At 39.5% G+C, this 26,586-nt stretch overlaps 1 protein-coding gene across 1 annotated transcript in view; it reads right to left on the bottom strand.

Moving 5' to 3' along the window:
• Nucleotides 1-25,724, bottom strand: part of LOC117442788 (SH3 and multiple ankyrin repeat domains protein 2-like) — a 236,019-nt gene extending 210,295 nt beyond the window's left edge. The window contains exons 1-2 of the mRNA XM_034078751.2: nt 25,635-25,724; nt 1,859-1,921 (exon numbers count right to left, since the gene is read on the bottom strand). Of these exons, the coding sequence (XP_033934642.1) occupies nt 1,859-1,870 (12 nt within the window). The 5' untranslated portion in view covers nt 1,871-1,921; nt 25,635-25,724. The remainder of the gene's footprint in view (nt 1-1,858; nt 1,922-25,634) is intronic.
• Between the last annotated feature and the right edge of the window lie 862 nt (nt 25,725-26,586).

The raw sequence follows: 26,586 nt of genomic DNA, 5'->3' as shown, positions 1-26,586 counted from the left end.
GAAAACACACTCAGAGCTGCAGGGACAATCACGAGGTGGATAATGTGTTATTAATGCCATGACAACCTGCTGCTGTAAACTAAGGCTCAGTGGATTCTCATTTAATACAAGTGGGATTGTCTTAATGGCTCAATAACTAACACAAAAGGACAACAATAGTTTACTTTTTCCATTCAGAAACCAACCATAACCTGCCGCTTTAATTCTTTCTTTGCAGAGAGGCAGATGTAAATCATGAATTACTCATTATACCTTTCAGTGTTCGAGTGTTTCCGGGTGCAAGTCAAGGCAAGCACACTGAGGCTTTATTAATACGGGTGCCTGCAGAGCCAACAACAGGGGAACCACTTCCTTTAAAAGCTCTTTGCAGACTTCTCTGACATGTTTTTATTTAACTGTCATAAAACATCAGAACAATCAATCAGAAGAAAATACATGTTTTTAAATTGGAAAAAAAGAGTATTAAAAGTCTTCAATCCAGTTTAATTTTGGTATATTTTTGCAGTATTTTGTCTTTGTTTTAAGCAGCTTTTAAACTCTCCTTACCCTACGTATAAGGTGTCCATATCACTTGAAAGAAAACGTGTATAAAGTTGCCAGGGATTGAAAATTGGAAATTATACATTTTTAGAGACACAAGAAATTACTGAGGATTTCTTGCTTAAACAACACGTCAGTATTTCACCAAATAAATGTGGAAAGTAAAATCATCTATTAATCCTCTCCTAATCATTAAAGGCATTGTTTCAAGGCGAATAATACTGAAGGGATTATTTAATTGATAATTCCGTTTAAAGTTTGTCTCTAGATAATATTTAACTAAAGTTATGCTCCTATAAATAAAACCTGTGTACCGAGGGATAGACCGACTCCAAAGGCTCGAGAGTTCTTGTCATTCTATAATTATCTCCAAGGTACAAAATGTATTCCTTATAAAGAGAGATACAGTTTTCAAACATCGGACTTCTATGTGAGCAGAAATCAATGTTGACATAATTATGACGTGCCTGAATCTTTTCCTAAGGCAATCAATTCAGCAGGGGTTGTTTTTCTGGTAACTCAAAGAAAAATGCACAAAAATAACTCTTCGTAAGATATCATGTGAACTACTGAATGAGGATGTGTTGCATATATACACCTTGGGAGAATGGGAACTCATGTATTCAGTCATAAAGGAATATAAAATGTATTGGATTTGTGTGCTTATCACTTTTTTAGGTTTTTAGGCCCTGACACACCTACCCGATTTTGGGAGGCCGTCAGAGGCAATCGGGCATTCGCGGCGCCCTACTCAGGTTGGTGTGTCCCGCACCGTCGTTGCTTTACGGCACATTTTCACACCTCCCGCGGCCGATTCAACATGTTGAGTCGGCCAAAGAAAGTCGGCCGAAGAAATCACTCTGATTGGCTGTTGCCTCTTTTGAATGACGAATACACACTACCGCTGGTAAGGACAGTTATTGCCACTCGACGACTGAAGTCTTTGCGGTGTGTTCGTAGGTGGGCGGCGTAGCGGACGTAAAAGTCGGGACGCCTTCGGTACGCCTTCTTTGGTCTCAGGTTGGTGTGGAGCGGCCTTTACTTTGCAGAAACAGACATCCCTTTATGATGACTTTCTACATTTCTTTCTACAAACAACACAAGGTAATCCTACTGATCCCTGACCTGTTATATTCAACGTAAATTCATCATATATTACATGTCCTCTTCATAAAAACAGTCCTCTTTCCAGCTTCATATTCTTCCTAATCCCAAAGCTTGAGGTGATACCTGAAAACCAAAGCAGCATCAACACTCTTCCTGCCTGTTATTCATCCCCCGCTGGATTGTTTTTAAGCGTTTGTCTGAGCCTACGTACCATTTCAGCCATAACTTCCAGAGGAGTAAAGCTCTCTGAAGGAGGAGGATCCAGCGAAGCTCCCTGAGGGGAGAGGAGAGAAGAGAAGAGAGGGGAGGAGAGAAGAGAAGAGGGGGAGGAAACAGAGATATCTGTAGTAAATGTAATCACTGGAGCCTTAAATATACTGCTATGATGATGCTTAATAGTTATTAATAGTGATGCTTAATAGTTATTAATAGTGGTGCAGGAATGAGTCCTAAAACCCGAAAGTTAGTCAGTATTTTAGAACTTCCTGTTCTCTCTTTTTAATGCATTTTGGTTAGAATAAGCTCTGTGGTTATGTGGACATAAAATATGTCTAAACGTCATCACGCCCAACATTAGCCACCTTTAGCTTAGCGGTGGTGACGTGAAGTCATGTGACCGCGCTGTAGTTCCTTTGTAGCCCAACATTAGCCGCCTTTAGCTTAGCGGTGGTGACGTGAAGTCATGTGACCGCGCTGTAGTTCCTTTGTAGCCCAACATTAGCCACCTTTAGCTTAGCGGTGGTGACGTGGAGTCATGTGACCGTGCTGTAGTTCCTTTATAGCCAAACATTAGCCTCCTTTAGCTTAGCGGTGGTGACGTGAAGTCATGTGACCGTGCTGTAGTTCCTTTATAGCCCAACATTAGCCGCCTTTAGCTTAGCGGTGGTGACGTGAAGTCATGTGACCGTGCTGTAGTTCCTTTATAGCCTAGCGATAGCTTTTTACTTCAGAAATCATAAAGTGGTGTTCATGGAGATTATCCTGCTGAACTAAACCTGTAAATATCGAAGACGTTTGTTAACCACAGAGATTATTTCCTGCCATAATCCAAAATCCCATTGGCTTTTTTGTGGAGGGAGCCAGGGTCCACTACAGAAATAAGACATTCCTGCACCACTCTGATTTTAAAGTGAGACCTACCACCACTTAGGGAAGTTAATAAATGTATTAATGCTTTATCATGTCAAAAATGGAAATGTGGATTCTGGTTATTTTCTATCTTATCTATAATGAATAAAAGAGTGTTTGTTACATGCAATTCTTATTGATGATTACGCAACATGCTAAACACAAAGGCATTAATCACGTCCACCCACAACAATCCCCCCCTCCTCTCCCTGCAGTGAGAACAGAGTGGAAGCAGGGGTTTCTCTTTTGTACATGTTAATTCATGCCACTGGATATTTACTGTATGTTTACTTCCTGCTGTGTGAGGATATGTTACTGATTGGTCTAACACGTGTTTTCCCCTACAAGGTTGTAATCTCTCCAAATGATAAAGGAATGGTTTGGTTAATGAAATGAAGCACATCTTAGACTTTTTATAACAACACTCTATAGTAACCGTAAACACAATAATACTCTACAATACATCATTAAGAAATCTCCCCATTTCCTATTGTTTTTTAATTGGTGTATGTGGAGTGAATATTATATAAAAGATAACCCAATCCAAGCAGCATTTTACAGATAAATCATGAGCACTGTACCTAAAAGGCATTCTAGTTACTTTTGGATTACTATGTCTCATAATGCAACTGGGTGATACATCCACATAAATCAAACTCCACACCCGCTGGTCTGAAACACTGTTGAGATAATAATTAAAACGCTTCAGATTTGACAACGCTCTGACACTAAAAACATTATAAAACCATTTATATATTACAGAAGAGTGGTGGTGATGATATTAATGTGTAAACATCAGTGGAGCAACTCTTCAAGTGCTTGAAGTTTCAAATCTCACAGAGCTGTTTGATCGACAGGTGATTATGAAACAAGAGTTACTTTAAAAACGCAGATTATTAAGAAAACTGCAAAACAAAAAGGCAGGATTTTGAATGAACTATTAACTCAGCAGGGGGTCCTCCACGCTCACATCACGGGCCACCTAACTCCCCATCCAAAACCAATAGGCCTGCTCACGACTCCAACAGTATATAACAGCTTGACCTTCTCTATATCGCCTCGTTCACACATTCATTCAACAATACAAATACAACTACAGATTAAATAAGCATTTAGTTGAAATGCGATTTAAAATGCTCTCAGGTTTTACAACTCTTGTGAAATGTAGACTACATTCATTACGGAGTTTATGTCCGAGCCAACAGACTCGCATATCGTTGGCTACACATCGCGCTGTGGATTTTCAAAACAAAATACAGTAAAACTTTGGTCGCAGAACTAAGTTTAGTTCTAAGCACTTTTTTCACGTTAGGCTCGTCTGGGCTTTTTTTGTAAATGTTTATGCAGCCCCAACAACAGCGTCTGATCATCAACAGACCTCATGCAATGCTTCATTGGATGCATAATAGAGATATATAATCTCTATCTAAATCCTAACACCTCGAAATCTACTTCCAGCATGTTCATAAAATGCATCCATCGTTTGTTTTATATGCTTCTTGAAATCTAAAAGAAACACATCGTTTTTCTAGAACAGATTACAAATCGCCTGAAAATGGGACAAACAAGTGGCAACATGTGTGACGAAGGTGGGGCGCTGGGCTTTGTCATGCAATTGAAAGTGAAAGTTAATCTCGCTCGTTGTGGAGATATTCCCGCGAGAGTGCGGGAAATTGTAATTTATTTATTTCAAATGTGAAATGTCCGCGGACCACACTTTGAGAAACACTGCTCTAATGGGCTTCCGAGTGATGAAGCTCATGATATTAGGTCTCCATGGCGACTGCATACCCATAATGCAGCAGAAGATGTTTTTAATAAGCAAACTATGCTTGTGTGACCTCAGTGTCCTGTGAGGCGGCATAAAGCTTTGTGATTGGTGAATATTAAAATATATAGCGAACACACACACACACACACACACACACACACACACACACACACACACACACACACACACACACACACACACACACACACACACACACACACACACCTATATTCCCTACATCACTTCATCTACTCATCCCTCCCTCCTTCCATACATCCTTCCTTCCTTCCCTACATCCATTCGACCCTTCATCGTTTCATCCCTTAGATCCTTGATCCATTCATTCCTCCTTCCCTACATCCCTTCAACCCTCCTTCCTTCACTACGTCCCTTGGACCCTTCATCCTTTCCTACATCCTTTCCTACATCATTTAATCCATTCATTCCTCCCATCTCTTCAACCCTTCCTTACAACCCTTTGACCCTTCCTACATCCATTCATCCTTTCATTCCTCCTTCCCTAAATCCCTTCCACCCTTAATCCCTTGCCTCCCTACATTCCTTCGGCCAATTATCCTTTCATCCCCCCTTCCCTACGATCCTTCGACCCTTCCTATACCTTCATCCATTAATACCTCCTTTACGTCCTTTCGACACTTCATCCAGTTTTACATCCCTCCTTCCCTCCACTCAACGAATCCCCCTCTTCCAGTCTCCCATCTTCTCCTTCTATTTAATCTGCTGCATACTTTTCTCTCATTCTCTGGGAATCATATATTCAGATCAGACAAGGACACCAAAGTCTCTCTCCGTCTGACTTCAGTTTGTCCTCCAGACGACATCCTTCACCCTTTTGAACCCTGTGAATACATCTTTAACCAACGTCCTATGATAATGTGGTCCTTGCTAGTGTGTATATGAATCTTTTCACATTCAATAAATTCACCAGCAAGTTCACCCAACGTTTGACAAAAAAGAAAAGGGGTATATTATTTTTGCTGCACATTCCCCTTCTCTCGTACTGCAATGCTTTCACTGCTAAACATGTGTGCAAACATTTTCAAAATTACAAAATGTCACACTTTTGATTAAACAAACATTCAACGTGTATCAATCTAACTCTCGCCAAGACAGTAAAATATCAAATGTATCGGACTGGCTTATCTAAAGCCAGTTGGGTAGCACTTGAAATGTTTGGCTCTATGAAACCTGATGTACTTATATCATTCTGTTTTCTTCAAGGTTGTGTCTTCCTGGTCGAATGTACTTATTGTAAGTCGCTTTGAATAAAAGCGTCAGCTAAATTATATGTAATGTAAAAATGTATTCACCTCCTTCATTTATTGGATTTATCACTAAATAAAATATTACACACAGAAAAGCAGATATTACCCACAACCCATTGCAGCTAGCACTCAAGATGAACAGGAACCATGACGCCCCAAAGTAAATGCACTGATTCACATCAATAAATTAGAGAAACATTTACATTTCCCGCGGATAGAATTAGTTTTAACAAAGCACCACACTGCACAATAACAGCTCTGCACGTCTCCCTGGTTACATAGCTTCAATCAAAAAGGAAAAAAGGTGAATGAATATTGATGTGTACATGTAGAAATGCGAGAGGCTGAAGCGATGCATTACATTAACCCGCCAATGCGTCACGGGGGAGCGTGAAAAATGTATAAAGATATGTATTTATTTTATTTAACGACAAGGAGTGACGGGACTGTCAGCGTTAAAAAGGTGTTGCAAATGTTTCCCGCTGTTCATAACTTGCCTGACTTCATCATCTTAGTTTTGGTTACTACAAAACTTCTTTGCAATTCAGCTCTTGCATTCATCAAATATCATAAAACCAAAACTATTAGCTTCAAGAGGCTCAAATGCCCTTCAGAGCTGAGGCGACGATTGGCTGTTCATCAAAATGGACAGAAAAAAAGTTAAGCAAAATGTAAATATTCTGCAGCTTACTGTATGAGCATGTGTTTGGATTGAATCAGGTTTGACTTTGGAAGAGAGTCTGTTGCGTGGAAATATTTACAAATCATTAAATTACATTTCAGGCTAAACATGAATGGTGTTTGCATACACTCTTAAAACTCAGCGTATGAACTAGTGATGAATGTCAGAAAAGAAATGTATAATACAAACAGAAACAGATTTTAATAATGTAAATCCAACTTAATTGAAACTTAACGTTGACCAAAAACAGGAACTTTGTTGTCCTCTGGAGAAAATGTTAAATATCAATTTCATTTATTTCCTAATATCGCACAGCCTAATTTACAGCATACATGTATTAAAGCATTAAAACTCAATTCCACACATAATAAAATCTAATTTACCATTCTTTTTGTATATCATTCTATTTATTTCATATATTTGGTATAGGGTTTATTGGATGTGTTGCATGAAGTGTAAGTTGTTGTATTGTATCATCTTATGAATGTAGGACATTTTAAAAATATTGAACTGATCAAAACCCTAGACCAAACCTAACCTTAAATGACCAGAAACAAACCAACAGACTGAAACCCAGCCACCTGTATCTGCTCACTGCAAACTTCTATCTCTCTGAAGATTAATCACGGCGGGTAAAGGCCCCCTGCTTTTTTTGGATTAAAGAATAAAAAGGTAAAAATCTCAATTCCAAAAAGCCAGCCTCCACCTATCCTCGCTGCTCTGCACCACGTCACATGATCACAGCGTGAGAAGGCGCAGTGCATGCTGGGAACTCCCTGCTGAGAGTAAAGATCAGCTGTTTGTGCCCAGCAGGTGAGAGACGCAGCGGTAACGCCTCGGAAAAACAGCGTGGGCGAGGGGAGAAACACAAGAGAGGAGAAAGAGTGGAAAGCACGGTCGAATAGTCAAGAGAAAAAATCAGGTCTTTTTCAACTAACTCCTCTTGAAACTCAGAGAGAAATGTGAAGAGGTTACAGAGGAGGGGAAGGAGGATTCATCAGGACTTTGGAAAAGAGACGGGACTGAGTCTGTTTTATCAGTAGATCCCTATGAAATAGTGTAAGCCGAGAATTCTTGAGAAATGTTAAAAGGTACAGATCAGGGGTTGGTGGATAATATTGTGAGAAAAAACAAAACATTTCTGAGATTTGAATATGTAAATTGAGAATAACGTACAAATGAAAAGAGTTCACCTAATGAAATACAGTATTGCTAAAACATTGTTTAAAACAGTGACAATTACAACCAACCCAGTGTCATGGCAAGACGTAAACATGTGACGATTTACCATGCTGGGAGACGTCCCTTCAAACGTGATAGTTACACGGTATCGTTAACATGGCCCAACCAGTGGAGAAATAACCGGAAATGCCAAGAAAATGCTACCCCGACAGTCGGTTGTTATTGTCAATATTAATATAATAATGATTTATTTTTTAATAGTCACACTCGATTACGCCGATTTTCTTGTTGCCCCAGCAGGTCGACACCTCTTTTAGCAGAAACAAAGGCTACATTAATGTATTAAATCGATGTTAATCCATGTGTGTGGATGTGGAATTAACGGACGTGACGTTGTGCGATTGCGTTGCCAGGCAACAGCTTCGGTTCATGTTAATTTACAAACTCTTCAACTACAACCGTAGCTATATTTAAAAACATTTTAAAAGGCCTCACAAAATACTTTAATGTAAATTCAAATGTAAATGTGAAGGAATGTGTGTATAACAAAATACATCCGTCATTAACAATACCGGAAACAGACGTAGGCAAGATCCTCAGCTCGGTGATTGGATGGTTTAGCCGCAATGCACGTTGGGAAATGGTGTTTATGCGATGTGAAATACCCAAAAACATGTTTTAATAATACTTTATTCCGAGTGTGCTTGCTTTTCTCTTTGGAAGTCATCACATAACGGCATTGTAAGACGCGGTTCGGCTGCATTAAATATTACATATCTGCCGTAGTTCTCTATGTATAGAGCCCTGATGAGAAGACTTCTAGACAAACAGGAGGAACTGCCGCCAAAACTGAAAACGTGACGTGGATCATAAATATATCAGCAATTAAACAACATCTTACATTTCTTTTCACACAATACGTCTCCTTGCAGTATCAACACTAATTCGGCTGACTTTTATATTTGATCCAATTGGAAGATAGGCTGTATTTACACCATAACAAAGGGACACATACAAAAGTGGTTTTGTTTTACATATATTGTAAGGATAATAATAGCAATGTAACACTGTCTATGACACTTATAACACTGATTTGAAAAACATACAGAAAAAATGTATTCACTGCCCTTAATAAAGTATTTAAATATACATATCAGGTGTGCTGTTTTGTTTAGTAATGGATATTGAATATAGAATAAAGGTTGTGACAAGACCTGGTGTAACAATAATCAAAAAGGACATTAAAAGAGCTCCAGATGATAATTATCAAAAATAAAGTATACAAAGTTGATTCTAGACTCTTTAAACACTGAGGTGATTGTATTCTTGTAATAGTAACAATAACAAGCTCCATTTTCTATCTCCAGTCCGACTCATATTCATATGCAACGTGTTTGGTTCTATGCAAACTCAGTCATCTCCATTTTGATACAGTTATAAGGCCTTCACATGAGACTGTCAGTGGAGATTAAAGGGGATCAGGATCTCACGTCTCATCATCATCATCATCATCATCATCATCATCATCACCATCACCATCACCATCACCACCATCATCATCATCATCATCATCATCATCATCATCATCATCATCATCATCATCATCATCATGTTCTCTGTAGCTCTGCTGCTGCTAGCTGGAAGTGAGTCTCTCTCTGCACAAGTCAACACTTATTATACTGCTGTTTAACAGGATAATCTCAATAACATGTTTTATTTCTACAGCTGTGAAGTGTGAACAGTTGACACAGTCAGCCTCTGTGACTGTGCAGCCAGGTCAACGTCTGACCATCACCTGTCAGGTCTCTTATTCTGTTAGTTAATAATAATAATACAATTCAATAACATGCTTTAAACCACTAGGTGTCCCTTTGTGCACCGTTATGGTGTAAATACAGCCTATCTACCAATTGGATACAAATAAAAAGTCAGCCGAATTAGTGTTGATACTGCAAGGAGACGTATTGTGTGAAAAGAAATGTAAGATGTTGTTTAATTGCTGATATATTTATGATCCACGTCACGTTTTGGTGGCAGTTCTTCCTGTTTGTCTAGAAGTCTTCTCATCAGGGCTCTATAAATAGAGAACTACGGCAGATATGTAATATGTAATGCAGCCGAACCGTGTATTACAATGCCGTTATGTGATGGCTTTCAAAGAGAAAAGCAAGCACACTCGGAATAAAGTATTATTATTTTTTTTTTTTTTTATTCGGATTTCACATCGCATAAACACCATTTCCCAACGTACATTGCGGCTCAACCATCCAATCACCGAGCTGAGGATCTTGCCTACGTCTGTTTCCGGTATTGTTAATGACGGATGTATTTTGTTATACACACATTCCTTACTGCGAAAGTGGAGGCCTCGCAGTTTTTCAGGTTGATAGCTCATTAGCTAGCCAACATGTATCTAGCAAATGTTTAGCAAAATATTAGAAGTGAGGCTACTAGACTAACGTTAGGTCACTTTTAATAGTTTGCAAAACATTAGCTAGCACTAGTGTTTTGCAGTTGCTGGGAGCTTATTGGGATTTTATGCTAGACAGACAGATATAATAAATTAAGCATTATTGTTAGTTAAGCATGTCAGCCTGCAGCCCCACTTCTTGTCTCTCTCTCTAACTCATTGCAGATGGCTGCACTAAAGAAAAGGGCACAGAGAGGAAACCAGTTGTAAGATGTTTAAAAGTTAATTAAACATAATGTATGCTTCAATGCATTTCAAAGAAGTTGTGTTGAGTTGTGTTGGAGTTTGTGTTATTCTACATTTTGACACCAAGATTTTCTGATTTTACTGCAAATGTATATCGGTTCCAAATATCGGTTATCGGTCTCCTTGATTACTAATAATCGGTATCGGTATCGGCCTTGAAAAAGCCATATCGGTCGATCCCTAATTATCAGTGGCGTTTTCTCCCGGAGGCCAAGGGAAGCCAGGCTTCCCCTGTTTTTTCGGATTGTAGTTATAATTTAAATAAATAAATAAAAACACTTTGTTTTGTTTCGATAATTCTCCTTTGCTGTGTGTTGCTGCCGGCCCGTCTCTCCCGGTCTCTCCCCCATTCTCATTGAGTATTTTACAAAGAGTGAAACAAACAGCGCTCCTCTAGATGTTATGGTTGCGAGAGGAGGCCAGACGAATCTGGCTTCCCTTGGTGAAAAAAAATGGAGGGATTGACCAATCAGATGAGGCTCACGCGATGCCCCTGCCAACCTGTGATTGGTCAGGGCCATGCCAAGGGAAGCCAGAGGCGGCTGGCTTCCCTTGCCTCACAATCCAATCAAATCGCATCAACTTAGTGTTGCAGTGACGCGTCCTAAAACCCGGAAGTAAGCTGCACTCGGTTTCCCTCGACAAAAAAGCAATGGGATTTCTCCATAGGATATAGGAAAATACCTCGAAATAAGGTCAGTGGAAAACAAACCTGTTAGATAAATGCACGTTTTGTTCAGTCGGATAATATCCACATGTCTTCCCTACTTTTATAATTTTCGAATCATAAATCTAATCGATAGAAGATAGATAGCGTCACTGCACCACTCTCACCGCCGTTAGAAAGTAGCAAGCAACTGAAGCAAGTGCAATTATGGAGGGTGGAGATTTGGAGTATTTCATCAAAAATAATTGTACTAAACTTCCGCTACAGCAGCAACTAAAATACAATCTGATGACAGGCCAATGCCCAAACTGGAGCTGTGTACAGCGAGGAACAAAGGAGCGAATCGGACGTAAAACGTTAAAGGTCTCCTGATTTAGTTTGTGAATGAATGCTTATTAGAGTTTGGGCTGGAGAGTGCGTGCGGACCTGTCGGTTAGATAACAGGCGTGCTGTAATCACTCATCTGGTTACGTTATTACATTGACCACCACACCCCAGACCCAAAGGAAAGGACGTATTATTGGCTTCCCCTAATTTTTTTCCCACGCCACGCTACTGCTAATTATTATATTAATATTGACAATAACAACCGACCGTCGGGGTAGCATTTGCTTGCCATTTCCGGGTATATCTCCACTGGTTGGGCCATGTTAACAATACCGTGTAACTGTCACGTTTGAAGGGACGAAATCGTGACATCTTCACGTCTCCCAGCATGGTACATCATCACATGTTCATGTCTTGCCGTGATAGCGGGTTGATTACAACATGAATCTATTCATCTGGGAAATGTCCCTGTGTTTAAATGCATCTTGAACATCTTGTTTGCTTTACACTGAAAACAATGTCATTTTATATACTAATAAAGGACTGGCTTATCTAAAGCCAGTTGAGTAGCACTTGAAACGATTGGCTCTTTGAAACCTGATGTTCTTATATGATTCTGTTTTCTTCAAGGTTGTGTCTTCCTGGTCGAATGTACTTATTGTAAGTCGCTTTGGATAAAAGCGTCAGCTAAATGCAATGTAATGTAATTTCCAATCAAAATCAAAACATGTCCCACATTTAATTCCCTATGATACTTCTTGTGGTTTTCCATTTCCTGTAGTGTGTCTTATAGGTTTTTAAAAGGCTAAATAGTGACATCACTCTGTTACACTCTGGCTTTTATTGGCTAGCGCTTACTTCAACACATTGTACGTGATAGAGATATCCCGCCCCTTAGCCTAAGCGGTTGACCAATCACAACAGTGCCGGCCAGCTGACCAATGAGAGCAGACTGCGCTCTGGTTTCAGGCAGAGGGTGAAAAGAGGTGCTGCAGCACAGGCAGTATGAGAAAAATAAAGAGCTTTTTGAACATTAAAGCATGGAGACATGTAGAGACACTGCATACTGATATACACCTGAACATCATCAGGAGAGGACTCTTTAAAGTAGAGACACTACATACTGATATACACCTGAACATCAGCAGGAGAGGACTCTTTAAAGTAGAGACACTACATACTGATATACACCTGAACATCAGCAGGAGAGGACTCTTTAAAGTAGAGACACTACATACTGATATACACCTGAACATCAGCAGGAGAGGACTCTTTAAAGTAGAGACACTACATACTGATATACACCTGAACATCAGCAGGAGAGGACTCTTTAAAGTATAGACACTACATACTGATATACACCTGAACATCAGCAGGAGAGGACTCTTTAAAGTAGAGACACTACATACTGATATACACCTGAACATCAGCAGGAGAGGACTCTTTAAAGTAGAGACACTACATACTGATATACACCTGAACATCAGCAGGAGAGGACTCTTTAAAGTAGAGACACTACATACTGATATACACCTGAACATCAGCAGGAGAGGACTCTTTAAAGTAGAGACACTACATACTGATATACACCTGCACATCAGCAGGAGAGGACTCTTTAAAGTAGAGACACTACATACTGATATACACCTGGACATCAGCAGGAGAGGACTCTTTAAAGTAGAGACACTACATACTGATATACACCTGCACATCAGCAGGAGAGGACTCTTTAAAGTAGAGACACTACATACTGATATACACCTGGACATCAGCAGGAGAGGACTCTTTAAAGTAGAGACACTACATACTGATATACACCTGAACATCAGCAGGAGAGGACTCTTTACAGTAGAGACACTACATACTGATATACACCTGAACATCAGCAGGAGAGGACTCTTTAAAGTAGAGACACTACATACTGATATACACCTGGACATCAGCAGGAGAGGACTCTTTAAAGTAGAGACACTACATACTGATATACACCTGAACATCAGCAGGAGAGGACTCTTTAAAGTAGAGACACTACATACTGATATACACCTGGACATCAGCAGGAGAGGACTCTTTAAAGTAGAGACACTACATACTGATATACACCTGAACATCAGCAGGAGAGGACTCTTTAAAGTAGAGACACTACATACTGATATACACCTGGACATCAGCAGGAGAGGACTCTTTAAAGTAGAGACACTACATACTGATATACACCTGCACATCAGCAGGAGAGGACTCTTTAAAGTAGAGACACTACATACTGATATACACCTGAACATCAGCAGGAGAGGACTCTTTAAAGTAGAGACACTACATACTGATATACACCTGGACATCAGCAGGAGAGGACTCTTTAAAGTAGAGACACTACATACTGATAAACACCTGAACATCAGCAGGAGAGGACTCTTTAAAGTAGAGACACTACATACTGATATACACCTGGACATCAGCAGGAGAGGACTCTTTAAAGTAGAGACACTACATACTGATATACACCTGAACATCAGCAGGAGAGGACTCTTTAAAGTAGAGACACTACATACTGATATACACCTGAACATCAGCAGGAGAGGACTCTTTAAAGTAGAGACACTACATACTGATATACACCTGAACATAAGCAGGAGAGGACTCTTTAAAGTAGAGACACTACATACTGATATACACCTGAACATCAGCAGGAGAGGACTCTTTAAAGTAGAGACACTACATACTGATATACACCTGAACATCAGCAGGAGAGGACTCTTTAAAGTAGAGACACTACATACTGATATACACCTGAACTGAATACTTTAGGCTCATGTTGTATTATGCTGCAAGATAACTAATAAATACATCTCTGTCAGAGGTCTCCTCCCTTTCTGCTTGGGACCCTCAGGGCTGATTGGAGTCTGATGTGCCCAACTTTGACTTTGATCAACACACACACACACACACACACACACACACACACACACACACACACACACACACACACACACACACACACACACACACACACACACACACACACACACACACACACACACACACACACACACACACACACACACACACACTTCCTGTCAGAGTGGAGATAAATGACCAGCAGGAAAAGGGCGGTGCTCTCTGGAGACGGGAGGGTTAGTTTTGACTATAAGAGGTTTCCCTTTTAAATTCCTTTTTGATATTCTAACTTTTATCTTTATTATGATAACCTGTGGGTTCCCAGAATGACTTTCAATGACGCCGTCTAAGAGAAGAAACTTAATAATACATTCTTTAATTTGCCTTTAAATCAGATAACTGAATCTCCTCTCCTTCAGTCAGAATGACAACATCTATTGTCGCTTTATGCCAAATATGCATGTTTTTTAAAACCAAAATACTTTGACATGAGACATTAACAGCAAAACCACTTTAAGAACAATGTTCATTGTGTCAATAAAATAATATATATATATATTTCGTTCCTTAAAATTGTGCTTCTACAATACACAACGTTCTTGATGTAAATTGGATTAGGTTAAATATAATAAATAATATTATTAAATTAAATCAAATGTTGGCATGTTGCTCATGATGATTGGCTCTCATATTTGGACATCACCTCTAAATGGGACTTATGTATCCTTAATATTCAACCTGTGTTACTTTGCAGTGATACATGTGTCCAGATCACAGAGGAAGAACACTTCACAGACCACCACTAAATGCTAATAAACACATACATTAAGTTGCATTTTCCTAAAGCAAATTCAATGCATTAACCAGCAGGAGAAAAAAATACTCCAGTAAAAAAAATTAGAAGAAAAGATCATGACCACCAGAGAGGTTTGATACATTACATGTCACTTGATAGACGCTTTTATCCAAAGCGACTTCCTTACTCAATACTGAGGGCAATCCCCACAGGAGCCATTTGGGGTGAAGCGTCTCAGGGACACAACGACTTGCTGACTGCAGTGGGGTTTGAACCTGTGACCCCCTGAATCGAAAACCTACGCACCATCCACTGCGCCACACGCCCCCCACTTTATGGTTCCCAAGTGAAAGTGTGTTTGTTTTAATAATGCAAACATCTCATGTTCTGTTTACTTAATGCCGGAAGAACTTTTGTATTTATCTTAAAATGTGAGATATGTCATTGATTAGAAAAAAACTTTGATTTTAATGCATTTTTCTTCTAAAACTCTCAAAATGTCCGCTTCTTCACTGCTTTTAAAATACTTAATAACTGTAATTTAGATGTATATTTTAACAGACATCACTCCTCGTCATAATGACTGATAATTATTATGTTTTTTCTGAAATGTAACTTTTTCAAATTTCAGTTTTTTTTACAGAAAGCCATTTCTTTTTTTAAAACACTTTTTTAATTGTATGTTTTGGACTCAAGATTCACAGGCTTTATTGTCATATGCACATTAGCTACAGTGTCGAAATAGCAATGCCATTCTTAAGCTCCTCCAACATTGCAACAGTTATATAGGACTAAAACAATATGTTATCTCGTTGTATGCACTTCTGTAATAATGAAAACTCTTTAAATGCAAATAAAAAAGTGATAGGGCAGAATGCACCAGCTGTACAGTGACAGACAGAGGCAGCAGGTGCAGCTGTGCAACTGTCACACATTAATTAAACAGGTAAACGAGACGGTCCGCCCACCTCTTTGTTTGCACCTCCTGACATGACGAGGAGAGAGGCTCAAATCATATGTTTCATCACGTCTCAGTCACAGGGTATTCCTGGAAGAGAACGCCTCCCACCTGAGACCGGAGGCTTTCAGTATTACTGTATGATTTTAGAGGACATTTGGCATTTATTGTGGCTGTATCAAGTCTAGAAATGTGGGAAACTGTTGAGTATAAGTTCTGAAACGTCAGGGAAGCTGACAGTTATCTATTCTGTCTTTTCATTTCCTAAATAAATTCCCCCCTACAGTTTTCAAAGCGCCTTATGCATATTCATCTTTTTGGTGAATGTATTGGTCGATTTGTCAACTGGTGGAATATAAAGTGAAATGCATGGAAATAATGTATTAGTTTAAGATATTCAACTATAGATAATGCCAAATATTGTCTGGTTTGTGCCTCTCAGATTGTATTTTGTTTTTTGTATTTTATAACAGCTTTCTATTCTGTCTTTCTAATTTGTGTCTTTAATCTTGAGGTTTTGGGGATTTGAAATGTTTCCCACACAACGAAATTGAGTTTTTGGAGGAAATCATTGGTCGATTTGTTAATTGGTTGAAAATGAAAAACATACTTTATGTAATACTCAATTTGAAGACATCATCTTTGCCTCCACCTCCACCACTACCACTACTACCACCACCACCACTACTACTACTACTACTAAAAAACACCACCACCACCAACACCACTACTACTACTACTACTACTACTACTACTACTACTACTACTACCAACACCACTACTACTACTACTACTACCACTACCACTACTACTACTACTACTACTACTACCACCACCACTACTACTACTACTACTACTACTACCACTACCACTACTACTACTACTACTAAAAAACACCACCACCACTACTACCACCACCACCACTACTACTACTACTACTACCACCACCACTACTACTACTACTACTACCACCACTACTACTACTACTACTACCACCACCACTACTACTACTACTACCACCACCACCACTACTACTACTACTACTACTACTACTACTACTACTACTACCACCACCACCACCACTACTACTACTACTACTACTACTACTACTACTACTACTAAAAAACACCACCACCACCACCACCACCACTACCACCACTACTACCACTACTACCACCACCACTACTACTGCTACCACCACCACTACTACTACTACTACTACTACTACTACTACTACTACACCTACCACCAACACCACCAACACCACCACACCACTACTACTACTACTACCACTACTACTACTAAAAACACCACCACTGCTACCGCTACTACCACTACTACTACTACTACAACAAAAAGGGGTTTGATTATAGAAGGCTATGAGACATAAGTCCACGGTACAAAGTCGTTTTTGTAATGAACTGTGTGAACTCATTGCCACGTTAGCTATCAAGCTAAGTAACTCCGATGCTCCATTCTGCATCAGGTAAGCAGGGATTTAATTTGTTTCTCATTTTCTCTTTTTTATTCTTTTCACAACCATTGAAAATGTCTTAAAACATGCCTCATTATCTCCCTAATTTAACTTTTATTGTGTCCTTCCCCTATTTATTAGAGTTTTACTCTAGCTGTTCTTTCCGTGTTGTTGTTCATAGCCATTAAACACTTTTGCTTTCAGATGTTTTGTTGGCTCTGGTAAGTTTATTACATCAGTAATATGAATATGATAAAATGAACACTCCTGGCAACAAAGCAGGGAAAGTACACAGTCAAGTGCAGAGAATATAGAAATAAGATTTGCTTTTTGACTGATAGAGTTAGCTGTTAGCTCGCAAGCTACAGAAGGTTTCTGAATACTGAGGTTGCGGTCGGATAGTCCGTTTTGCGGAACCTTCCTAACGGAGTGAAATGACCCGGAAGTACCTCAGTGGCAGCCACGATAAGTGCCGTTCGAATTCTCTAGAATGATGAGAATTATAGGAAAGGAGGTTTCAAACTTCCTTTATAACCTCCTTTAGCTTAGGAACCACTGGACCTCCCTAACGAAAGAAGAGGAGAAAATGCTGCCCCACAATGCATTGCAGCCGCAGCATTTGCCGTCACTCAACAGTCGGCCGTTCACGGAAACAACCGATTATGAGAGATGGGTCTGTCTGCAGACCGCAGCAAGGAGGCGTTTTCTATAGGGGCGTTTCCTATAGGGGCGTTTCCTAACTTTTTTTATCCAGCTGCTTTTATAAATCCTCGCAGAAGAAGTCATTGTTCTAGTGATGGGAATTCCGGCTCTTCTTGCTGAGCCGGATCATTTGGCTCACCAAGAAGAGCCGGCTCTTTCGGCTCCCAAAGGGCTCTTCAGTTTACCACATATTATACCTTTTAATTAAATCAAATGTAGCGCTGTTTTGACTAATGATTTATATGTGTACACATATATCACTTAAATTATTCAAGACATCCTTTGTACTAAAGTATTCAAAAGTAAAAATTACATGTTTAATATAAATTATTTGCTGTGGCCAATTGTTTTCATTGCATTTACAGACCCGTGTAACTCTCTGATACCACCCAATGCATGCATTGACTTGCTTGTAGAACCACACTACACAAAACAGATGGCAACACCTATAAAAACTATTTAAAAAAAGGGGCTACTGTATCAACCTATATAAAGTATATAAATATAGTTTTTCTCCCTGCAGGAGAGGGGAGCGTGCTTTGAGATCAACTCAGCGGTCCAGACATATACATCATCGCTACGGCGACATATATTCAGTTGCCAGTTACTTTTGGCATTAGGGCAGGGATATCTTTCAAGGTTTGACATAATGAATTGTGCTACTTTTAAAGCAAGCAACGATGTTTTCAAATCTGTAATCAAAAAGCTCCTCAAAAACACTATAGAAGCAGTTCCTGCCGTTGTTACGTTAGTTCAAACAGTAACAACGGACTACTTTTCTTAGCGGATGCATGTCAATTTAAATCAATACATACAACTATTTTTTAAATCAATAAAATCTTTTTCTAAATCCATAAAAGCATTTCAATTATTATTGGGAGTCATGTCGTTACTTTGTTGAGAATGTGGCCATGTGTAATAAGCGGGATAATGTCCACATTGCACATTGCATAATGTGCCTTCATGCCGATCTAGATCCCTCCGCAAAAACAAAACAAAAAACGTCTCGTTCGCGAGCGAGAGCCGGGCTGAAGTCGAATAGTCCATTTAGCTTAGGAACCTTCCTAAAGGAGTGAAATGACCCAGAAGTCCCTCCGTGGCAGCCACGATAAGTGCCGTTCGAATTCTCTAGAATGATGAGAATGATAGGAAAGGAGGTTTCAAACTTCCTTTATAGCCTCCTTTAGCTTAGGAACCACTGGACCTCCCTACTGACAGGAGAAGCGAAAATGCTGCCCCACAATGCCTTGCAGCCGCAGCATTTGCCGTCACTCAACAGTCGGCCGTTCACGGAAACAACCGATTATGACCGAGAAATTATATCATGAAAGTTACGGTGCTTATTAAGCATTTTAAAACGTATGTGGTAAGTTGCCAAAGTGCTTTGTTTTGAACGTTCATCAGTATTATAATCAAAAAGAGAAATATGAACGTTAGTTTTTACTGAAATGATCAAATAAAGTCAACATTTCACAGTCTTTACTGAGCTGTGTGGGGTTTGTTCAACTTTTAAAAGACGTTTGAATGGTGATATACACAGTGATAGATGTTAAGGACTAACGTTTATAATAAATACATCTGTATTGATTTTAAGATCTTTAGTTCATACAATCATACGTATTGGGATCATTGGTATTAATGTGGACCGGAGGGAGAGGGTGACGAGCAGAAGTTCACTTTCCTTTTGTATTTCAATTCCAACTTTGGTCCTGAAGAATATGTTTCTCTGTTGTCCACGTTCATAAAGCAAAGCAGCAGCATCAGAGCACGGTGCAGAGTCTCTAGATGAGTTTACAGCAGTCCCTCGTTCTTATTAAACATCCATGTTGTAGTCCGCTGTATAGAAAACTGTGGTTTCCATGCAGGGGCGGACTGGGACTACAAATCAGCCCGGGACTCTCGACCGGCCCACTTCGGTACCGCCGGCCCACACGGTGCCGCAAGTAAATACCGCTAGTAAATTGTCGGGGGGGGGGGGGGTGCGGGTGCTAGTGACTTACCGCAGAGGTAGACATTAAGGGTAAAATTGAATTGTATTATCACTGGCCCCACCATTGTAACCACTGGCCCGGAGCATTCGTCCAAAAACAAATCGACTAATAATGAAGAAAATTAACACATTTGTTGCAATAGTAATTTATGCACTAACTACATTACTACTTGACTTGTACTACAACATTTGAATCATCAGTTCTTCCTCATTTTCCTCAATTGTTCATATTTGGTTTATTAAAATAATGATATTGTGGTCATTGTTAAAAAATGTCTGCAATTATTATGAGATTATTATTTGTATAATGCACTTTCTGCCTTCCTGTCATTAGGAATTAGACATGTAATGGCTATAGATGAGATCCTTCATTATCCTAAACTGCTAGGACATTTCGCCAATACCTTTATATTGTCTACTCTTCACTTACTTGTCAGCATAGGTCGGCATTGATGTACAGAGCCGACAGAAGACCTTGTTTATATTGGCATCATATTGAGAGGTGCAGTGACGCGTCCTAAAACCAGGAAGTAAGCTGCTGGCTCCCTCGACAAGGGTTTTGGAAAATAGCTGGAAATAAGGTCTGTGGAAAACAAACCTGTTTGATAAATGCACGTTTTGTTCAGCCGGATAATCTCCACATGTCTACCCTACTTTTATAATTTTCGAATCATAAATCTAATCGATAGATTATAAAAGGGTTTTAGGACGCGTCACTGCACCACTAGAAGCCAACTCCATCGATCAAGCTGAAACTTTCTCTCCCTCTTCTTCTCATACTCCCTGTCACTCTCCTTTAACTCCTCCGGTGACTTTCTTTTATTTGAAGATTGTTTTTTGCCCGGCGCTTGGCCGGTTACCGCTGGTATTAAAAACATTTTGGCGAAATAGTGAAGGAGCGCGCTGCCGCTCACGGGAGCCTGCTCGCGCTGCACTCCGCAGCAAACAGCTGTTTGCTTTTCACCCAACAACGACAACCGACTCACGGAACGCTATGTTGTAGCGTTGATATACGAAACAATTTAACTAAATTGCTAGTCAAAATACCAATACCACAGGAAAACATTTTTAAAGCAATATTTTTAGTGGCCCGAGCGGGCAAGTGGAAAGTACATTATGCTGGCCCGGGGTATCTAAATAGTGCTTCCGGGCCAGCGGGCCATTTAATATCGAGCCCTGTCGGTTACCGACCGGCCCACATCGTCCGACCGGCCCACTTCAGTACCGGCCCATCGGGATTCGTCCCGAACGTCCCGATGGCCAGTCCGCCCCTGTTTCCATGGTTTCCCCACAGCAGCAGACGCACACAATGACGTCCGCTGGCGCATCATAAACACGTCGGATAGTGAAAGTGCATTCGGATTTTCTAAAGTACCGCAGTCTCTTCTCCTAAGTCCTTTTGGATTCTCCTATCCACTATCCCTTAACCCCGTGACGTTTCACTCAGAGGTCAAGGAATAGACGATAGGGTTAGAACTTAGGAGCTGATCTTTAAACTATCCGACTGCAGCCCCGGCTCCCGTCGTTCACTATAGGAAACGCCCCTATAGGAAACGCCTCCTTGCTGCGGTCTGCAGACAGACTCTATTGGATTATGACCGAGAAATTATATCATGAAAGTTACGGTGCTTATTAAGCATTTTAAAACGTATGTGGTAAGTTGCCAAAGTGCTTTGTTTTGAACGTTCATCAGTATTATAATCAAAAAGAGAAATATGAACGTTAGTTTTACTGAAATGATCAAATAAAGTCAACATTTCAGTCTTTACTGAGCTGTGTGGGGTTTGTTCAACTTTAAAAGGACGTTGAATGGTGATATACACAGTGATAGATGGTAAGGACTAACGTTTATAATAAATACATCTGTATTGATTTTAAGATCTTTAGTTCATACAATCATACGTATTGGGATCATTTGTATTAATGTGGACCGGAGGGAGAGGGTGACGAGCAGAAGTTTCACTTTCCTTTTTTATTTCAATTCCAACTTTGGTCATGAAGAATATGTTTCTCTGTTGTCCCCGTTCATAAAGCAAAGCAGCAGCATCAGAGCACGGTGCAGAGTCTCTAGATGAGTTCACAGCAGTCCCTCGTTCTTATTGAACATCCATGTTGTCGTCCGCTGTATAGAAAACTGTGGTTTCCATGGTTTCCCCACAGCAGCAGACGCACACAATGACGTCCGCTGGCGCATCATAAACACGTTGGATAGTGAAAGTGCAGTCGGATTCACTAAAGTACCGCAGTCTCTTCTCCTAAGTCCTTTTGAATTCTCCTATCCACTATCCCTTAACCCCGTGACGTTTCACTCAGAGGTCAAGGAATAGGAGATAGGAGCTGGATAGGAGCTGATTTTTGGACTATTCGACTGCAACCTGAGTCTTTACTGCAACAACAAACTTGTGGAACCAAATATTTGTTCTACCAAAAACTTGCCCTTATTCCAAACAACATGCCACATCACTGTCAAACAGAAAAGAGCTGAAACTATAACAAGATGTAAACATACAGACCAAATGAATGACTATCGATCAATGGATAATGAGTGTAACAAACATACAAATATATCCAATAAACTGCCGGTCCTTTAGGATATAGATAAATATATGAAGTGCTTTATACATGAATACCAGCTTTAAGATATTCAGTATAACTTATTCTATTATACGGACATTTGACCTTAAAGAACGTTGAATTAACCATTGACCACAGCAAGCAGCAATTTTAGATGCAACAACAAAAAAGAGAAATGATTTGAGTCTAAACTGGAATGCATAGCACGTGTGTCTTTTGCAGTGACTGAACTCATTGACCCGTTAGCAACCGAGCTAACCAGATGCTAACTGTCATTATTATGTTATAAAAACAACAGAAATCAGTGCTGTGAGTCCTTGAGTAGATAGATGTTATGGTTATTAAACCATAAAGTGCTTTATAGATCAGCGCTTCAGTAGAACTCATAGTGGGTTGCCAGATTGTGAAACCCCCTGCTGGTGTTTATCCTCCAGCAGGCTGTGGCACTGCAGCTCATCAATGAACCGAGAGCACGTCACCTCAAAAGTGCTGCAGAACGAGGCTGCAATTAACAATACTCAATATCAAACTCTCACATTGATCATTCAACGATTGCTTAAGCCACATGATCGACAGAAAAGGCTGAGAGAGGTTAGGATCAATTAATTCCCAATCACTAGAATATACTTCCAACGTTAAGAATGAACTATATTCACTCTCTTATGATTTCTCTTGTTTTCTGTTTGATTTGTTTTGCTTATAAGATTACTTTGATATCCTTTGTGTCTGAAATGCGCAATACAAACAAACTAACCTACCTTTAGCCGTTTACAACTTTACTTAAATATTTAAAAAAAAAACTTTATTCACGAGATTTGAACCGGAGACAATGCTGGGGAAATTAAAAGGAGCCTTCACGAAAGGTCATTCAAGAAAAACAACCGCACGGTTCTTTTCACAATTCAACCTTCTGCTATGTAAATTCGATGAGAGCTTCCACTGTCTTTTTTTTTTATCTTTGTCCAATAATTAACAGATGTATATTTAGACTGTTACAGCAGGAGAACTTCAACACCTGTGAACATGGAAAAAAAAGCTTTATTCAACTTTCATTTCACTCCATATTAGAGACTCGTTAGCCGTTACTAATGCCTTTCTTAATGACTTCACTGGAGAGCCATGAGGTGTTTCAGCACCTGGCAACACAACACTGTTCTTGCTTTGTAACCAGTGGTGAAAAATGTACTGTAATAATGATGTAGAAATACAACAGCATCAGCCACAATAGAAATCCTGCATTCACAATTTCCCTGAAGAGTGCTGTCACCAAAATCAACAAAGGTAACCATGCTGCTCTTACAATGACCCATTTCAGAATATAATATTTCACATTATGTGTTCATCACTTGAATGTTGCAGCTGGTAAAAGTGGGTTTTTCTTGCTCCATGGCATAGCTTGTAAATATATCCAATATCAACAAAGTGTATCCTAATATATTATATAACATGTTTGATTATTTGTTCATACTCTGGATTATTTATTTGAGTCTGAATATTCAATGTAACTAAAGCTGTCAATAAATATAATGGTGTAAAAGTAGACACATGACTTGTATTTGTAAAAAGCGTTGAATCAGTGGAAATGGCCATGACATGGGACGTTTAATGTATGAAACGGGATGTGATTTGTCTTCTGTTAAAAGGTTTGATGTGCTGTTGTGTATATTATAAGTGAAATACATAAATATTCATGATAAATAAGCGTTGAGGGGTTGTCAAGACTGGAAAATGGCTTTAAAATACAGTAAAAAGTTTGTAAAGAGTGGACAAGTGCTATACATGCAGTCTATTTACTATTTGCAGGTCCGCTGCAACTCTGACTACTTTTAAATCCAGGCTGAAGACTTTTCTTTTTGTCGCTGCTTTTAATTGAACTATTCATATCTTAAACTGCACTGTAACTTTTATCCATGTATTTTTCCTTTTAATGTTTATTTTATTAGCTTTTCTTTTTTAATGCTTAATGTCTTTCATTTTTTGTAAAGCACTTTGAATTGCCTTGTGTTGAAAAGTGCTATATGAATAAACTTGCCTTGCCTTACTATGAGTATAAAGTAGCAGGGAAAATATCTCAAATTGCCCTTACGTTCAGTACTTGAGTAAATGTACAAATAGTTTAATTGCCACGAACTTGTTTTAACCCAACACCCGACACAGAGCTGCCTCTCTGCAAACAGTAAGTCACTAAGTCTCTAGAAGACCATGCAGCTGGTAGAGGTGGGCTTTATGTCTGATAGCTTACAGTTCAACATGTATGGAAAAGGTAAAAGTACTCAGTTACTTTCCACCCCTGGTAATAACTCTTATAATAATAATGAAGTTTAACTAAACAAGGCACCTTGTTGAAACCTATTGTCCATGCAGAATGCTTCAAAGGTGCAGGAAAAACTAAGCAGAGCACTAAGTAGTGTATGCAGCTGGTAAAAGTAGTTTTATTTTTGTTTGAATATCATTTAAACGTTAGTTATTTATTATATAATCAATTATTTGTTGACTATCTCTATTTTCAAACTAAAAGCTTTCAGAATAAAGTCAAGGAGTCAATATGTAGCAGGAAATGTCAAGTGTCAAACATGTACTTCGGAAGAATACTTTAATACATGTACTTACTTACTGTCCACCCCAAACTAAGATATTGATGTTTACTTGAAAAGTGGGACCAACATATTTCCATTGCATTTTAAGTGTATCTCACTTGATGCAGATTGTTTCAAAGATGCAGGAAAAACTACACAAAGCTGCATCTCTGCAAACAGTAAGTCACTTTAAAGTGTCTCTAAGAAGTGCATGCAGTATTAGTACACGCTATACTGCAGTATTTTAAAGTAGCAGCGCTTACCTTGGCCGCGGTCCCGGTCTCTCCGCTGTTTCCCCTCCGTGCTGCTCCTCTCCCCGCTGTAAAGTGTCCCTACCGCCGCCTCATGTCTCCGGGGCTCCGGGCGCACCGCGCACCGTGCGGGGGGGGAACTTCCTCTCAAAGTGTCCGTCTGTGGAGGGAGGGAGGCGGGGAGAAAGCGCAGTGAGGAGACACCGAGGGAGGGAGGTTTAAAACACCTGATCTCCCGGAGAGAAACCCGACTGCTGCCGCGAGGAAACTCAATCTGAGAGGCGACAGACACCCAGCGAGCCGCGAGGAAACAGAGAGGAGGGGGGGGGAGGAGGAGGAGGAGGAGGAGGAGGAGGGTTTATCCCCCTTCCTGCAGAGAGACAGGTGGATTCTCCTCCTGAACTGCAGCTCTGTCTCCCCAGAAGTCTCCCCATATGCATTATAATGTATCTGATTGTATTCTGTATTAAAGACAGTCACTGTTGGACGAGCATGGGACTTTGAATCACTTATTATTGACATACATACATACATACATACATACATTCAGACTAGTATGTATGATAGTACATACACATCATTACAAAAAACAAAATGTACATATTTATTATAAAAGCCGAAAACGCACTTTTTTTACTTTGTAATACTTTATTTTAAATGGTTGAATTCATTTATTATTCTGTTCTTATTTATAAGCTTCATAATAACCATAATAATCGCCACCATAATACAGCGGTTAGTATTTCTTGAATGCATTCATTAATTTGTCTTCTGAATGGATTTATAGTATTTGTTTTTCTTATTTTCTGTCCGTCTTGCGTGACAGTCTGTCAAAGCACTTACCGTAAAATGATTTTGTTCTGGATTATTGTATATTCTTTAAACCATGATGCATTTATAATCTAATAGAGGAACATCCCTATAGTTTTTGACTGATAATGAATAATGACTTCAAGGTGATGTA

The sequence above is a fragment of the Pseudochaenichthys georgianus genome, chromosome 3 (genome assembly GCF_902827115.2).
Source record: "Pseudochaenichthys georgianus chromosome 3, fPseGeo1.2, whole genome shotgun sequence".
NCBI classification, from domain to species: Eukaryota; Metazoa; Chordata; class Actinopteri; order Perciformes; family Channichthyidae; genus Pseudochaenichthys; species Pseudochaenichthys georgianus.
This window is presented reverse-complemented; position numbering and strand designations above follow the sequence as displayed.